The sequence below is a fragment of the Brassica napus genome, chromosome A9 (genome assembly GCF_020379485.1).
Source record: "Brassica napus cultivar Da-Ae chromosome A9, Da-Ae, whole genome shotgun sequence".
In the NCBI taxonomy this organism is placed as follows: domain Eukaryota; kingdom Viridiplantae; phylum Streptophyta; class Magnoliopsida; order Brassicales; family Brassicaceae; genus Brassica; species Brassica napus.
In genome coordinates, this window is record NC_063442.1 from 1,322,914 (window position 1) to 1,339,903 (window position 16,990).

The 16,990-nt window shown below is 36.6% G+C and overlaps 5 protein-coding genes across 6 annotated transcripts; 3 read left to right on the plus strand and 2 right to left on the minus strand.

Moving 5' to 3' along the window:
- Positions 1 to 72: 72 nt before the first annotated feature.
- On the plus strand, positions 73 to 812 carry BNACNNG19230D. The gene has a single exon (XM_013880762.3). The coding sequence runs from the start codon at positions 197 to 199 to the stop codon at positions 647 to 649; it is 453 nt and encodes a 150-aa protein (XP_013736216.1). The 5' UTR covers positions 73 to 196; the 3' UTR covers positions 650 to 812.
- A 232-nt stretch (positions 813 to 1,044) lies between these two features.
- On the minus strand, positions 1,045 to 1,949 carry LOC106444013 (protein SENESCENCE-ASSOCIATED GENE 21, mitochondrial). Its single transcript, XM_013885553.3, has 2 exons — positions 1,667 to 1,949; positions 1,045 to 1,509 (listed from the first exon to the last, which is right to left on the minus strand). Exons 1-2 carry the CDS (start codon positions 1,738 to 1,740, stop codon positions 1,299 to 1,301), a joined length of 285 nt encoding a protein of 94 aa, XP_013741007.1. The 5' UTR covers positions 1,741 to 1,949; the 3' UTR covers positions 1,045 to 1,298.
- A 977-nt stretch (positions 1,950 to 2,926) lies between these two features.
- On the plus strand, positions 2,927 to 6,645 carry LOC106442211 (U3 small nucleolar RNA-associated protein 14 homolog A). Its single transcript, XM_048740182.1, has 6 exons — positions 2,927 to 3,532; positions 3,940 to 4,060; positions 4,147 to 4,694; positions 5,069 to 5,695; positions 5,767 to 5,898; positions 5,987 to 6,645. The coding sequence occupies exons 1-6, from the start codon at positions 3,272 to 3,274 to the stop codon at positions 6,116 to 6,118; spliced, it is 1,821 nt and encodes a 606-aa protein (XP_048596139.1). The 5' UTR covers positions 2,927 to 3,271; the 3' UTR covers positions 6,119 to 6,645.
- Positions 6,646 to 10,205: 3,560 nt separating this feature from the next.
- On the plus strand, positions 10,206 to 12,726 carry LOC111210916 (protein SINE1). 2 transcript variants are annotated; one of them, XM_022711705.2, is made up of 4 exons: positions 10,206 to 10,533; positions 10,604 to 10,640; positions 10,726 to 12,018; positions 12,103 to 12,726. In XM_022711705.2, exons 3-4 carry the CDS (start codon positions 10,738 to 10,740, stop codon positions 12,499 to 12,501), a joined length of 1,680 nt encoding a protein of 559 aa, XP_022567426.2. In that variant the 5' UTR covers positions 10,206 to 10,533; positions 10,604 to 10,640; positions 10,726 to 10,737; the 3' UTR covers positions 12,502 to 12,726. The 2 variants fall into 2 exon arrangements, with proteins under 2 accessions (XP_022567426.2, XP_022567425.2); XM_022711704.2 differs by lacking the exon at positions 10,604 to 10,640 and having other exon boundaries at positions 10,209 to 10,533.
- Positions 12,727 to 14,493: 1,767 nt separating this feature from the next.
- Positions 14,494 to 16,748, minus strand: LOC106409475 (L-type lectin-domain containing receptor kinase IV.4-like). Its single transcript, XM_013850106.2, has one exon. The coding sequence runs from the start codon at positions 16,688 to 16,690 to the stop codon at positions 14,630 to 14,632; it is 2,061 nt and encodes a 686-aa protein (XP_013705560.2). The 5' UTR covers positions 16,691 to 16,748; the 3' UTR covers positions 14,494 to 14,629.
- Between the last annotated feature and the right edge of the window lie 242 nt (positions 16,749 to 16,990).

The window sequence follows — 16,990 nt, forward strand, 5'->3', positions numbered from 1 at the left end:
GGTTTGATTCATCTGAACACGAACCTTCGCGATCAAATCTCTACCGTCCATGTATTGCATGTTTACTTCATCGGACATTGACACTGTTATTACACAAACACCTAACAACTGTTTTCCTAATAAAACACAACTACTTCAAAAATAGAACACAACTAGACACGAATCATAGCAACAGAGTGAAGAAGAAGAACAAGCGATGTCGTTAAACACAATCCTCACTTGGAGCCTCGTCTTCTTTCTTTTCCTCACCGTCTCCGACCAAAAGCCCACCGCTTATGACGCTGTCAAAAGCTACAATTTACCACCAGGAATCCTCCCAAAGGGCGTCGTTGACTACGAGCTTAACCCCAAAACCGGCGATTTCAAAGTCTATTTCAACGGCACGTGTGATTTCTCCATCCAGTCGTACCAGCTCAAGTACAAATCAACTATCTCCGGCGTTATATCCACCGGCCAAGTCAAGAATCTGAAAGGCGTTAGCGTTAAGGTGCTTTTTTTCTGGGTCAATATTGTTGAGGTGTCTCTTGACGGCGGCGATCTTGATTTCTCCGTCGGGATTGCGTCGGCGAGTTTCCCGGCGGTTGATTTTGAGGAGAGTCCTCAGTGTGGATGTGGGTTCGATTGTAATGGGCTTTTGTTTTCTTCTTGAATCTATTAGGCCTTATGTTGTACCAAATAAAAGGCCTTTTGTTTTTAGTATGAGCCATGGCGATGATTAAGTTTATTAAATAAATAACTTATAATATGTGTATTAGTATTTGGTTTAGTTGTGGTAATATGAGCTTCACATACTGAATTTAAGAGTTTGATCATTGATGCAAGTGTCTTATTGCAAACTATTGTTAAAACTGATTTAGATACTTAACATAGATATGGTCTAACTATTTGAATATTGTATGGTATGCTTATTATAATTATTGATATTTGTATGATATGCTTCATTAAATCATTATGACCTAATTATTGAATAATATGCTAATCCAGTAGAGATACCTTTCCAAAAAAAATAAGTAGTCTTATCAGTAGTTGTTATGCTAAGTTAGAAAAAGAAAAAATTGCTAGTAGTAAACAAGTGATTTTAGAAAACTATATCATGGATACATCATACATCCAACGATCCTTTTTGTTACAAAATAGAACAACCAGGAAGGCTTCTCTATTGGTTCATTACATAATCGCACGTAAAACAGGGTTCACCGCACAAGATCATAACCCTCTTCCCCTAATCTCGTCTCAAGACATTAAATTAACATTACAATAATTAATCAAAAAAGAACTTCTTCATTCAATTAATATAATCACTGCTTTTTGTTCAAGAGAGCTGCTCGTAGCTCCGCTGGATCAATCTCGTTGGAACCGGTTTCCGGTCTGTAATAACCGGTTTTGGGGTCTGGAATCCAAGCAGCAATCTTCTGGTTCGATTCTTCCACTCCCTTCTTCACCACCGCAGAAACAACTGCTCCACCTTTTCCACCGCTCGGTTGCGCCGTCGTGGCAGCAAAACCACGTCTGTTAAACAAAAGGCATAAAACGATACCGTTTAATAACAGAATAAAACAGAGCATAACATAAGCAAAACCTCATGTTAAACCAAAATAAATACAGAACGACACCGTTTAAAAACAGAGCATAAACAGAGGAAAAACAGAGCATAAGCAGAGCATACCGGAAGATTGCATTGGAGAGTTCTTGAGAGACGAAAGCGGATACGAACTTAACGCTAGAGAGAGAACGAGCCATGTTTATCGAAATATTTGAAAGAGAGAGAGAGATGGAACAGACAGTAAAAGGTTGAAACTTTTTATATCGCCGCCGCAGAAGGAGAGGTTTATCCGAGGAATAGGAGAGTTTGATCTGCGGCGAGGAGATTGAAAGAAGCTTGGTGTCGTCTGTGTGTCTCTCTCTCAAACTAGATTTGATTTCGAAATGGTTTTGAGGGATGTGAAATGAGGAAGAGGAGATGAAGGTTTATATAGAATGAAGGAAGGGGACGATGGAGAGGTGAAAAGGAAAGTAACTATGGCCTTTGACCATAATTAGCTTTGCTTTTTTTTTCATTAAGTCAAAATTAGACTGTTTGCTTAATAAAAATATCTTTTTTTTTTTTTGAACACAAAATATCTTTATTTAGGTTTGGTTTTGAACGTGTGAACATGATTAAAATAAAATGTCTTGAAACTATAAGAGTTTCAGACATTTAGAATCTACAATTCAGTTCCTATACTTGTCGATACTGTTTATAATTTGTAACTTTTTATATGACTTCATGAAGTCTATAATTAGTCTATAATTCACTTAATTATATTTTAGAAAACCCTTTTATAAAGTTTGCCAAATTTTTTATAAAGCTTTATAAAATTTGTCAAAAAATGTTTGTAAAGAGACTATAGTGTTTTAGAAGCCGGAGAGACACTACAATACAAAATGAGCAAAATCACAGTGAAGTTTGGGCATGATCATGACATGCAGTTTATGTTAGGCGATTGGTATATGGACTGAGGACATGTCATTTTCACTCTATCTAAATTTCTAACACCACTAAACAATTGTGATACTTTGGGTCTTTTGCATGTTCTCTTCTTTTGCATGGCTCACCTGATAATTAGTTGTCATTTAAATTTGGTTAGAGAAATGTACAATATCACATTTATATTTATATCCAATTTTGAAAACTAGATTGGAACCATCCCATTTTTATTATATATATATATATATGATATTAGATAAAAATATAAAAATGCATGTTGTTAATAATTTAATTAGGAAATCGGGAAATATTAGAGCATGCGCAGCGGCGAACCGCTCGTTGAAGTTCAAGAAATTAACTTTTTATTTTTTTTTTTTTTCGTTTGATTAAAAAAAAATTAAATAAAGTGACCAATAGCGGGCCGCCACGTGGCGTGGGGCCCGCTGAACAGTCACGACCCGAGTTCACGCGGAAGAAGCAGGACGAACCGAAATCTTTCATTTATGCTTATTTTAATATTTTTTTTTTTTTTGAAAACGTGTGACCCCTTCCCATGAACTCCTGATGCGCATGTTCTTAGAGTGATACTCCGAACCGGTCATTAAGTTTCCTTTAAAACATGTGAGAACGTGTCAATGTTATCTGATTTTCATATCTGGGCTTCTTAGAAGCCTCCTAAAAGCCCAATAGGCTTTACGTAATAAGAAACCAGACAAGAAAAAGAACTAAAACCACTCAGACCGTGTAGTAAAAGTATATAAACCCTACGAGCTCCCCTCTCTCTCGAGTTGAATCAAGACAGTCATGGGATCACTAAAGAGGAAATCATCATGGAGCTCGAAAACCCTAGCTAAGTCAAAGAAGAGGAAAGGTCCTCACTTGCCCAACTCAATACTCAAGATGATCGCGACTCATAAACGTCCCTTGAACTCCGATGACAATGAGATCTATTCCGACCTCGAATTGTACGAGTACGAAGAAGGCATCCCTGAAGAGGAATCCAGAAAAAACAACCGCTACGGCCGTCTCGATAGCTACGAATTCAAACTTCCTGATGATTTTGAGGTTCGTTAACCCATGTTTGCAGCCATTACTCTATGATTTAGAGTTTAGAGTTTAGTGTTTAAGCATTTTAGCATTTAGGTTTAGTCTTTAGGCTTTAGATTTTAGCCTTGTGTTAGTGTTTTAGGGTTGTTTTAGTGTTTTAGCATTTTAGCTTTTAGGGTTTAGCGTTGTTTTAGTGTTTAATGTTTTAGCGTTTAGCTTTTAGCTTTGTTTTAATGATGTTTTAGTGTTTTAGCGTTTAGTGTTTAAGCTTTTAGCGTTGTTTAAGTGTTTAATGTTTTAGCATTTTAGCGTTTTAATGTTTAGCTCTTAGCGTTGTTTTAGCGTTTTAGGTTTTCCTTGTGGGCCGGCAATTGTTTTTCTCTGGTAAATGGCTCACTGGTTCCTTGTCTTTATCCCCAATGAAGGATGAAGACGTGGAGTCAGAAGATGATGAAGATTGTGTGAACAGTGAGTATGATGATGAGGAGGATAGACACACCCGGATGTTGCAAGCACTCACTGGGATGCCTAGTGCAGCTTTTAATAGTAAAGACCGAGACTTTCTTCTCAGAGTTTTGCTGCTCTATATGTAACCCACCTTGATCCTCTTTTATCTTTTTTTTTTTTTTCAGGTGAGAGTAAGAGCAAACCTCTGCTCTTCACTGAACCTTATCCAGAAGGTGAATTCAATCCCACACGTGACGTTCTCTCGGGTAAAAACATCCTCACGGAGGAAGACTTCTTGGCCCCTCTTGAAGGGCATCACAAGACAAGCAAACAAATCTCCAGGATGAGGAAAGATACTTACAAGTCCGTTGTTCACCCCCCTCTGCCAAAGCCAGAACGTGAAAGACTGGAACGTAAAGCAGCGAGAGGACTAGTTGATGAGGAGTTTAGCAAGTGGGTGCATCTGGTGAAAAGGAACAGGGAGGCGCCAACTGTTTACTTTAGCCAAGAAGTCGTCAATCTTGGAAAGTCTACGGTCGGTGCAATAGCATCGGAGTTTCAACCGAGGACTGAGTTTGAGATGAGAATGGCTTCTGTGCTTAATGATAATGAGGTCTCAGAGGCTCATAGAGAAGATGGAGCTCGGCTTCTTGAATTGAACCAGGCAAGTTCTGTTATCTACCTCATTCCATGTAGTGTTGGGTTCGCGGGTCAACCCGACCGCCCTGGACCCGCATAGCTCGTAAACAAAAACTTTTATATCCGCATCTTTCCCGCTAAAACCTGTGATAATCCACCAAATCTGCGGTTAATATTAATTATACTAAAAATAATTATTTTAAATATATAATAATTATTATTTTGAAAAATAATCTATTTATAATTAAAATTATTTAAATATTTATGATATTTTATATAATTTTACGAAAAATCTTTTAACAAAAATCATTTTTTGAAAAAAATTACGGATTGGCAAGTATCCGCAACTCAAATTTGGTTAATCCGCCCCCGCTTCGTTTAAAATAATCTCAACCTGCACATGCAATTCAAAATTTTCAAGCTCTAATTCCATGGAACATAGTTAATGTTGAACTTCTGATGTAACTGTTTCCAATGATGCAGGTTTCTATGGAAGACCACATAAAGGACCATAGCCACATTGCCAAGTGGGAGAACTCTGGTGGAGCAGTAAAGCCTAAAAAAACAATTAGTGTTAGTGGTGGAAGAGTGTTTGGTGCAACCGAAGCTCCAAAAGAGTCTAAAAAGGATTCAGATAACTTCTATGACAACAATAGTGATAGTGACATAGACGATAATGACTTAGAGGATGTAAGAGATGTTGCCTCACCTGCTAGAAGAAACAATGGAACCATTCTCATTTCAGGATATGAAGAAAGTGAAAATTCAGAGAGTGAAGCAGAGCAAATGGTGGACGGGCTCTTTGAAGTTCCTAGTCAAGCAGAGCTTATAAACCGTGCTTTTGCTGGTGATGATGTGGTAGGTGAGTTTGAGAAGGAGAAGCAAGAGGTTCTAAATCAGGAAGTTCCTGAACCGGAAAAGCCGGTTCTGCTTCCTGGTTGGGGACAACCATGGCCTACCAATAAGAGAGGTTATCATCAGATCAAAACAACAAGGAAAGAAGAAGATGCTCAGAGAAAGAGAGAGGAAGCTCTCAAAACAAGGAAAGACTTTCGTCTTAAACATGTTATCATATCAGAGAAGGTTGATAAAAAGGTGAGCGTCTCTTACTCAGCTTTAGTATCCTAAACTCCTTTGTTAATACTCATGTTATCTGTTTTTGACAGGCTGAGAAACTTCATACAGTGACTCCACCTTTCCCTTTTACATCAAAGGAAGTTTTCGAACATAGTATGCGTATGCCTATAGGACCCGAGTTTAATCCCTCTACTGTTGTTGGAGATCTAAACCGTCCAGAGGTTCGTTCTTAATTACTTTGACAAGCTCTCATTAGTACCTATGTTGCACTTCTTTTGACCTTGTGGCGATTTAACCTCTTGTGTACAGATTGTGAAGAAGACTGGAGTCATAATCAAACCGGTGAAGTTTGAAGAAGTAAATCCAAATGAGGAAGTATATGATGAACACCCTCGAAACCATCAGAAACCAAGACTCAATAAGAAAACTAGTAGACGCTAAAGCAAAGTCAAGTAAAAGATAAAAGCTCCAAAGATTGTTCCATTTCTTATACTTTATTTAGAAACATTTGTTGATCCCATGGGATGAGTTTTGCCTTTGTACCTTGTCTTATTTTATAAAATATTGACATTTTGCTGTTTATTTCAAATCCTTGGTCATCTCCATCTTCTTCCACCCTCTCAAACTCTTGTCTCCATTTCTCCATCTGTAAGGTTTTAATTAGTTCAGAGAAAAGGTTGTCTCCACCCTCTCAAACTCTTGTCTCCATGTCCTAGATCCCAAGATTAATTAATTACCTTAATTAATTACCTCGTGCTCCTCTTCCTCCATCGCCTCTCTCTCTCTCTCCGTCAGGGCACGCACTTTTTTAGCCGATTTGGATAGTGTGACACGTAATCATCGTCGTATCCGGCCCATTTATAATTTCTTAATGGGCCTTTTACACCTTTTCGTTAATTATTATTAGTATTTGCTATTTTGAAATTGCATAATCAATCTGTCAAATCTCAAGTCATCAGAATATTAAAAACATGTCACCAATAAATTAACACCCCTTTGCCGAGGTGAAACGTTGAAAGGTCTCTGTTTCCTCGGGACCAAAAGAACTAACGGTAACATTTTCTTCATTTTTTTACCGTGGATGATAAATTTTAAAAAATTGAAAAAAAAATAAAGAAACACCAACGGTAACTTTCACTAAAACCCGACACCATCTGTCTATATAAACAAACAATGGCAGTTTCCTCTCTTACCACCACTCTTCCTTCTTGATCTTGTTCTGTCTCTCTCTCTCTCTTTCTCAAGAAACGATGGTGTACATTCAGATGTCGCTCATAGACTGTGAAGTAAAGACCTTGAAGGAAGTATTGAAAGTGTCGCCGCTCATATATACGATGGGAAGCTTCCCTCTCACGCCTCGGCTCATTACCAAAACAAATGCCTTGCGCGCTGCGCTCTCTTCAGATCAGAGTCTATCCCATCTTAAGCACTTGAAGGCAAGTATATTCTTTTTCTATTATCATCTCTCTTTTATTTTTTTTGAATAAACATAAAATTTTAAAATTAAAAAGATTTCAAACTTTTTTTAAGAGAAATTTTGGTATATTGTTTTGATTAATTATGAAAACTTTAAGATGCATGATGTGAAAACTATTCGATACATATGGCCATTCAGTTGATTTATCAATTGGACGTAAGTGATTGTATGATTGTTTTTGTCTTCACGGATTGTATTCATTTAGTTTAATTTCTAAATTGATCACTCACAATATCAAAATTACTCTTAAAAATTGTTTTCTCAAAATAAACATTTCTATTATCATCTCTCTCTTTTTCTTTTTTGAATAAACATAAAAATTAAAAATTAAAAAGATTTCAAACTTTTTTAAAGAGAAATTTTGGTATATTGTTTTGATTAATTATGAAAACTTTAAGATGCATGATGTGAAAACTATTCGATACATATGGCCTTTCAGTTGATTTATCAATTGGACGTAAGTGATTGTATGGTTGTTTTTGTCTTCACGGATTGTATTCATTTAGTTTAATTTCTAAATTGATCACTCACAATATCAAAATTACTATTAAAAATTGTTTTCTCAAAATTACTTTGATTGCATATATAGTTAAATGTTGCATGTTAAAACATTAATTAAAGAAACACATATCAGACACTAACCCTGAGAGTTTAATAATTGTTTCGAGGGATCCATCCGAGGAAGTTAACAACAGCAGGATGGCATTTGGACTCCTTGAAGTAGAAGAAGGAGAAGAACCCCAACTGCTGACCGCCCACGTGATAATTGCATCCTCTAAAGAGAGCAGTGGGTGACCCATCGCGAAAGACGGTCCAGAAATAACAATTATGAAAGCCCAGAGAAAAAGAATACTAGAATAGTGAACCTCTAGTAGTAGACAGTGAAAATTTAAGATGAAAACGTTTTGTAAGTAATGTTTCTGTGTCCATCGCGAAAGACGATCCAGAAATAACAATTATGAAAGCCCAGAGAAAAAAAATACTAGAATAGTGAACCTCTAGTAGTAGACAGTGAAAATTTAAGATTAAAACGTGTAAGTAATGTTTCTGTGTTGACAAAAAAAAATAATGTTTTTGTAAAGCTTTAGTTTTCACATTAATCTTTTATTTCTAGTTTGAAAATTTTATCGTTTTTTTACTATTTGTTTTATATAGTTAGTTACCTTAAGAAAAGTTTGTATTGACAACAACAACATATTAAAAGAAAAAGAATACAATAATAGTGAACCTCTAGTAGTAGACAGTGGAAATTTAAGATGAAATTTTTTTGTAAGTAATGTTTTTGTGTTGACAAAAAAAGAAGCAATGTTTTTGTAAATCTTTAGTTTTCACATTAATCTTTTATTTTTAGTTTGAAAATTTTATCGTTTTTTTTTACTTTGTGTTTTATATAGTTAGTTACCTTAAGAAAAGTTTGTATTGACACAACAACATATTAAAAGTAGTATTTACAAATTGTTACTTTGTTTCATAACGATACTAAAAAAATAAGAGTAAAAAAATTCATCTCCATATCTAAAATATAAAAATGTTAATATTTAAATGATAAATTGTTGGTAACAGAGGATCTTAGCGGGAGAGGTTGAAGAAGGATAAATTCAATTTATATCGAAATTCCTGAGAGGGAGATCATCTTCTCTTCGTTAGCTCTATCACTTGATTCAATCAGGTAGGATCTTCGAACCGTGGTCGATCATCGTATACATAGTTTGATCCTCAGCTTCTGGATTTACTGATATGATCTGAAACTGTGTACTTTCGGCATTGGGATATAGGGAGGGAGGAAAGATACAATGGCTGGGGAAGGAGATAAGATAAATGGATAAGAAAGCCTAGGCGTTACTGGACTTTCTTTTGAAAACACCTGAGCTGCGAGTAATCGACATGCCAATTGTGTGTGCTCCATGAGTGATGAGCTCATTGGAACCAACAACTTGTTAAAAAATTTCATCGATTAACTCACCTAATAAGAGATTTCAAAACAAAAGAAATACTCCTCCGTTCCCGAAAGAAGAATTTTCTAGAGTATTCACGCATATTAAGAAAACAATTATTTTTTTATAATTGAATTTATTATTTATTTTACTATATATTTTTCAATAAATATCAACCAATAGTATTCAATCAATTCAAATATTTTCAGTTAATATTTCTTAAAAGTATACAACTTTTCAGCATTAACTATTTAAAGTATCTTAAAATTTTAGAAAATCTATTATTTTGAAACAAAAAATAAATTTAGAAAATTCTACTTTCAGAAACAAAGGGAGTACATTTTTTTGTTGGTTCCGCGCTACTTTTTTTTACGTATGACCCTCAAATTCCATTACTTGGTTTTAAAGCATAGATAGAGTTATATTCTAAAGTATAGATATCAGAGAGAATTGAGAAATAAGCTCTTCTCCATCAATCACTTGTAACTTCTTTTATACTACAAAGGAGAAATCATTCTCATAATTACATTTAATGTACTAAGGATATACACCACAATTAACGGGTCTGAATATGATATGAAACTCTACCTATTCCAAAATTTCTCCAAAATCATTGATAATCGGAAAGAATTGGAATTTGTTCTCCGTTAATCAAATCTTACCTCTCCTATTTTATGCTACTAGGAGAAGATCTTAATCATAAACACATTTACCTCCCTAAAAATATTCATCACAATTATTAACATAAGCTTGAATATCATAAGTTTTCATAATCTCCAATAGTAAGGGAAAATGACATTAATATTATAAAAAAAAAATCTAGGGAATTAATATGTTAATGACAGAATTAAAATAAATCTAAAACATATTTTAATTTAGACGTTAATGGACACGGGATCTCTAGAATATTTTGAAAAATGTTAAATGAAGACAAAAATAAATATTTTGAAAATGTTGTAGATCGATAATAGATCGAGAGAGGGGTAGTTTCGTCCATTGAAACGGGACCCACTGCATCTAATGAAAGAGCGGTGAGATTTTGAATATAGAGAGAAATTTGAATTTAAATCTAATCTACTACAACACATGATCTCCTATTTTATTTGTCGGAACGCGAGAAAAAAAATACTAAAACATACAGACGGCGACAAATGAATCAGAGTGACCTTAAAAAAAAAGACAAAAAGAGAAGAAACAAAAACCCTAAATCCGCTAAAGACCAACACTTGTCTCAATACATTTGAAAATGTGCGGGATTTTTCTTTCATAAACATCATCTCAGAGTCTCAGCTTCTCTTCTTCTAACATTGGTTTCTTCTCCCTTGAGAGCTTTCTTCAAAACAAGATCTCTCAAGAGAGCTTAGCTCCAGCTGATAGAGAGATCTGTTTCTCGTACCTTCAAACCCAATAAAGAGCAACTACATCTCCACTACAAAAACACAAAGGTACAGATCTGTTTCTCCGACATTCACGCTTCTGTCTGAATTCGAACTTAGCTGTCTGTTTTTTTTTCAGTTTCTGTCGGAAAGTTCACGCCTTTACATTTTACAGAGTATTATATTTGAACAATGCATCTAAAGTTTCTGACTTTAACAGATCTGAGATAAAATGTTTGACTTTCGTCTCTGTTTACGCAGTTTTTGAGAGCAATGGGTCTGAATCTCAACCCGATTCTCCGACAAGAGCTAGCAAACCTCGACAAAGACACAGAGAGCCGCAAAACCGCCATGAAAGCCCTCAAGTCCTACGTCAAAGACCTCGACTCAAAGGCCATCCCGAGCTTCCTAGCGCAAGTCTCCGAGACCAAAGAGACAAACTCTCTCTCCGGCGAATACACAATCTCCCTCTACGAGATCCTCGCCCGCGTCCACGGACCCAACATCGTCCCCCAGATCGATACCATCATGTCCACCATCGTCAAGACCTTAGCTTCCAGCGCCGGATCCTTCCCTCTTCAACAGGCTTGCTCTAAAGTGGTCCCCGCCATCGCTAGGTACGGTATCGACCCTACGGAACAAGAAGAAGACAAGAAGCGTGTGATTATACACTCTCTGTGTAAGCCTCTCTCTGACTCTCTCCTTTGTTCACAAGAGAGCTTAGCTTCAGGCTCCGCGCTGTGCCTCAAAGCTCTCGTGGATTGTGATAACTGGAGGTTTGCTTCTGACGAGATGGTGAATAAAGTCTGCCAAAACGTCGTCGTTGCGTTGGACGCGAACTCTAACCAGACGCATCTGCATATGGGTTTGGTGATGGCCCTTGCGAAGCGTAATCCTTTGATCGTTGAGGCTTACGCGAGGCTGTTGATACACACGGGGGTAAGGATACTCGGGTTCGGTGTGAAGGAAGGGAACTCGCAGAAGAGGTTGTCCGCTGTGCAGATGATTAACTTTTTGATGAAGTGTTTGGATCCGAGGAGTATCTACTCTGAGGTTGAGTTGATTGTTAAGGAGATGGAGAGGTGTCAGACGGATCAGATGGCGTACGTTAGAGGAGCTGCTTATGAAGCGATGGTGACTTCTAAGAGGATAGCTGGGGAGCTTGAGGGGAAGATGGAGAAGAAAGGTTGTCGTTCTGTGACTGGTTCGAATTTTTGTGGAAGAAAGTGTTCTCCTCGTTCTCATGATGATAATGAGTCTTTGTCACCTGAGTCACAGACTCTTGGAGGGTCTTTTAGTGGTGGGTATGATTCTCCGGTTGAGTCTTCGCCGCGTAGCTCTTGTAACTTTGATGGGAGGAGTGTGAATAGGAAACTGTGGAGGAGTAATGGTGTGGTTGATATCTCTTTGAAGGATGGTTTGTTCTCTGGAGACACCACTGTCTCTGATTCACCTCTTGTCCCCTATGATCATTGTGATAATGAGTTTGAAGGTTTTGTAATGGGAAGTTTGAGGAACAGGAGGATGCAGAACACAACTCCTACTAGTCCACAGGTGAGGAACTTTGATCCATCTTTGTTGTTATGATTTTGCTAATTTCTTTATAATGTTTCTGACTTTTCTTTTATGATGCAACAGAGACACTGTTGTTCAAGGAACATGAATGCTGAAAATTTCAACATCTATAGCACTCCGAGGAAGCTAATCAGTTCTCTTCAGTATCCTGATGATATGGGCTTGGATCATTCTGACATTCAGAGTCCAATGCCATCTCGCCAGAACACTAAACTCAGGAAGCAATCATCTCCAACACCTGTGAAGCAAGCGATGGAAACAATCTCATCATCATCAACTGTGATGTTAAGTGAAGAAACAACACCTCAATCACAGATGATAATGAGTAGTAAGAAGAAGAAGAAGAACATGAGGTATGCCAAACTCATGTTTGTTGTATCCTTTTTTGTGGTGGTGCTGTTTACAAGTGTGGTGATGTTCAGTCAAGATGATGATGTTGTTTACTACACTGTTCCAACATGATGATTCCACCTCTCTTTTGGTGGTCAGTTTTAAATCCTAGTGTAACGGGGAGACGAGGTTATTTAGTTATCCAATTCACATGTTGCTTGTTTGTATTGTACTTTTAGTACAAGGTGTAAAATCTTCTTCTACTCTTTGTTCTCATTTTGTTTTAGTGCAAATCTGTTGTATCAAAACATTGTTTTAGTATAAAATGTTTAGAAAAGTTTAAGATTTTAAATTTTATTGCACTGTCCTGGTTGCTATGAACAGAATGAGAAAAGTGAAGCGTTATGCGTCCGTGCTCTAAAGAAGGCGAGCAATGATGCTGTGCACAACTGCACAAGGTTGATGATGCGAAGAGTAAGAATCTGAGGTTCATAGACTCTTGGAGGCAGAGAAGATAATGTTTTTGGCTGAAATCGAAGCTGCTCTTGTTAAGAGCTACGTGAAGTTCGTTTTGATTGATGATAATGATTTATCTGGACGTTTCTCTTTTTCTACAAGAAAAGCATACGAGGGCCGTGCCTACGAGGCATTTCCCTCAAACGTCCAGTTGCTAAAATCTATATAAAGTAATATAAATATTATTTATTTAAAATAGACAACTGAATATTTTCTATATTTATATTTATGGTAACTAATCTTTTCATATATTTGTAAATGATAATAATTCTAATTTGTATGCAATATATACTTCTTATTTAATTTAAATATTTGATACTATAACCATTGATGGTTATACTAGAATAAGTTTTTATCTGATATATTTTTAAATTAAATATAATTTTTTTCTAAATTGATGTTACATAAATTTCCTAAATATATGCGTTTAAAAAGCTAACATTTCACATAAATTCTAATTAACAATTTCTAATTATCTTTAAACTAATAGTTAACAACTTAAATAAAGTTAATTTTTCTAAGCAAACCTATGATCAATATGCAGACATTTTTATAATTTCTGTTTTTTGATTTATTTCATCGGATATACAAAAAAATTATCAAGTAAAAATGGATTGAACAAATAGATTTTTTATTTCTATTATGAACTAACAAACATGTTACTTATTTTATTAACAAAAATAATCTTGCACTTAAAAATAGCGGGTCAAAATCTAGTATAATTTTAAAATTAAGTCTCCACAGGTTTGATCACCTTTCCCTCATGATTTCAACTTCCTTTTTTTGAGCAACTGATATTCCTTTTCATGTAATTCTATTCTTGCTTTCTTTGTCAAAAAATAAATTCTATTCTAGCTTCAGTTTATAGGTAAATAAAAAGATATTTATATAACAAATTTGTTTTAAACATTTTAGACTTTTCTATGATTCTATTTAAGATGATTTTAATATGATTATTCTAAGATCTGTCTAAAAACCTCTAAAAGTCTTGGCGTAGTACTAACTCCTATTAAGCATAGTTAATAAATAAGCTTGTATCTTTTAATATTTTAAATTTAGCTTTATAGAACTGCATGTTACATTAACCTTATGATCTAAATATTCTTATAAATAATTTAAATATTATTTTATGTTTTTATGACCATAAAATATACTCCAACATTTGAGTAAATATACAATACAAATGAATTTTAACATATAATTTCAAATGTAATATTAAATCAACTTATATTCTGTATACATATAATATGCCATTTAGCAGCAAAAAAAAATCACTTTTATCTATATATTGTGTTTGTACTATTTTATTTATAAAAACAAATACAAATTTGAAAATATACATATTTACAAAAGATAATGAGTAATAAAATTTGGTCTCATGCCCCCAAATTGCCTCGCACGGCACTGCGTATATAACCATGTTTTTTGTGGGTAAGTTCTCTCTTTGTTTCATTTTAAATTTAGTTTTACACTTTAAAATATACTTCATTATAAGTATCATTATATTTTCAGTGCAAATGTTTTATAGTTTTCCCACTTTCATCTTTTATCTTTCAGTTTATTAATTAGCAAACACAAAAAAAACATACTGTATTAATAAGGAGTCTATTAGAAAATTCAATAATTTTATCAATACGAAAAAAGAACTTTAAACAATTTCATTAAACAGAAGAACTGACATATAAAACGAAACGGACGGAAACAATATGTAACGTAAGGCACACAAACGTCCTAATATTCAAAGTCACCTCCCACCGGAGAGGACAGAATCAACCATGGAAGATTCACCTGTAAACATGCCAATGCCTGTCATGCTAAGTCCGTGGTGGGTTCCCAACATCATCTCGCTCCCACGCAAGTCCAAAGGCGAGAAATCTGGTAACATTGAATCTCCACTTAGGTAATGTAACACTTGTCTCATAGTTGGTCTAGCCTCAGGGTTGAAGTGAGAGCACCAAAACCCTAGCTTCAAAATCATTTCGACCTCTCTTTGATCAAACTCTGTCCCTAGATTTGGATCCTTAGCATCCAAAATGTTTCCCTCACTCCAAAACCCAAAAACCCAATCCACGAGCAAGACCGTCTCACCACTCTTTTTATGAACCTCGATAGGACGTCTACCGCACGCAACTTCCAATAGAAGCACCCCAAACGAGAAAACATCAGTTGCGGTCGTGGTCTTCCCTGTCCTCATGTGATCGGGGGCTAGGTATCCCCATGTTCCAGCGACGTGAGAGGTCTGAGGATCCGTACCGTGACCGCACAATCGAGCTAAACCGAAATCCCCAAGTCTCCCATTATACTCTGCATCCAATAAGACGTTGCTGGATTTGATGTCGCGGTGAATCACCACTTGTTCCCAATCCTCGTGGAGGTAGAACAAGGCAGATGCCACACCTTTAATGACTTTAATTCTTTGTTTCCAGTCGAGGGTGACCTCTGGACTATTATGCAAATACTTGTCTAAGCTTCCATTGGGCATGTAGTCGTACACTAGAAGAAGCTCCTTTTCCCGACGGCAATAACCTAAAAGAGGGACTAAGTTCCGGTGACTCATCCGACCAATAGTCACGATCTCAGACACAAACTCTTTCAACCCTTGTTTGGATTCGTTCGACACTCTTTTCACGGCGATCTCTTTCTTTGTATTGGGCATGACACCTTTGTAAACGCTCCCAAACCCGCCAGATCCGAGAACGTCCTTCTCCTTGAATCCTTCCGTGGCGGAGTACAAGTCTTTGAACTTCACCCTGTTCTTGGTGAACTCTGTTTCCCAGTCTTCTAGCTCCTCCTCCTCCTCCTCCTCCTTCTCCTCTACAAACTTTATCTTCCTCCTAAAGATAAATTTCACAAATTCCCTGAGCAATAGGGACAAAAAGAAAAGTAGGGCGAGAAGTGTCACAGCAAAATAGAAGGCAGTCAGCGGCGGGATTCCCTTTCTCTTGGACTGCAGCTCTGGAAGTTTTGGAAGTGTCTGTAAGTCCAACGGGGGAGCTTTCCCCTTCACCTGGAAACTCCACCCAAGGACAAAATGTTGCGATACAACAGCACCGGTTGAAGCCGAGAAACCGACGAACATATCTTGCAAAAGAATCGAGGATAGATCCCTGACAGTAGAGACAAGTGGTTTTATTGGTTTGTCATGATTGAAAGGAGCCATCGTTACGTCAATTTGATTGGTAAGGCCATCGTAATCGACCCAAACCTGCATCCGCTGACTACTGATCAGAGTAAGGTCCTTAAACTGACCCGTCTCGTCGTCCCAGTACCCCGCGGGTGAACTTTTAACTGACTTTAAGCTATTAATATCGATCCCGACATGGTTATCGTTGGTATCATTGCACCCATCATTCAGAATGGTGTCTAATTCAACAGCGAATATATCATTCGTTTGGTTACCATTGTTCAAAGGGGTGAAGAGCCCCAGGTATTCACCGGGATTTCCGGACGGGGGGCTGGAGGTAGGAGCCACGAAAAAGGCCATGCCGTCGCCGCTAAATGTCTTGACCTGAGGGATGATGGCGAAGACAAATGTTGTGGAGAAGGACGAGACAGTGCTGTTTGGAGAATCTTTGAACCGGATTGGTTGGTTATAGAAGGCGTGACCGGTCATGTACATTGTTGAATGGGTTAGCTTTAATAGACCGTTGGGTGTGACGGTTGCTTTCCCTTGGATGGATATGAGAGTCAGTGGAAGATGGAAGCCATTGTAAGTGAAGTTGTTGACAGATTGGGAAGAGGATTTTAGGAGTTGAGAAAGTAGACTGAAGAAGAAGAAGACGATGGTGAGTAGCTTCACGAACATGGCTCTCTCTTTTTTTCTTTCTCTGAAGACTGTTTTGGTATGTGTTTGAGTTTTTGAGAAACTAAGTCAATTTATGGTGTGGGTGAGGATGTAGAAAAGTCGTATTTTTTCCCACGGGAAACTTCGTAGTTTAACCTTATGCGAAGACTTCAGTGCTTGACCTAATTTCGCTGTCAGAGATTATAGTAACGGGAGATTATATCAACTTCGTGGATGGGTAAATATTTAAAAAGACTATAACTACAAAATTCACTTAAAACTACTATATATATATATATAGCCGTATTGATTATTTGGTTT

Bases quoted from the DNA above. Each gene is read 5' to 3' on its own strand.
- BNACNNG19230D (XM_013880762.3), top strand. From the start codon at position 197: ATGTCGTTAAACACAATCCTCACTTGGAGCCTCGTCTTCTTTCTTTTC.
- LOC106444013 (XM_013885553.3), bottom strand. From the start codon at position 1,740: ATGGCTCGTTCTCTCTCTAGCGTTAAGTTCGTATCCGCTTTCGTCTCT. The intron at 1,510-1,666 runs GTATGCTCTGCT...TTTGTTTAACAG, and splicing joins CTCTCCAATGCAATCTTCCG to ACGTGGTTTTGCTGCCACGA.
- LOC106409475 (XM_013850106.2), bottom strand. From the start codon at position 16,690: ATGTTCGTGAAGCTACTCACCATCGTCTTCTTCTTCTTCAGTCTACTT.
- LOC106442211 (XM_048740182.1), top strand. From the start codon at position 3,272: ATGGGATCACTAAAGAGGAAATCATCATGGAGCTCGAAAACCCTAGCT. The intron at 3,533-3,939 runs GTTCGTTAACCC...TCCCCAATGAAG, and splicing joins AACTTCCTGATGATTTTGAG to GATGAAGACGTGGAGTCAGA. The intron at 4,061-4,146 runs GTAAAGACCGAG...TTTTTTTTTCAG, and splicing joins GCCTAGTGCAGCTTTTAATA to GTGAGAGTAAGAGCAAACCT.
- LOC111210916 (XM_022711705.2), top strand. From the start codon at position 10,738: ATGGGTCTGAATCTCAACCCGATTCTCCGACAAGAGCTAGCAAACCTC. The intron at 12,019-12,102 runs GTGAGGAACTTT...ATGATGCAACAG, and splicing joins CAACTCCTACTAGTCCACAG to AGACACTGTTGTTCAAGGAA.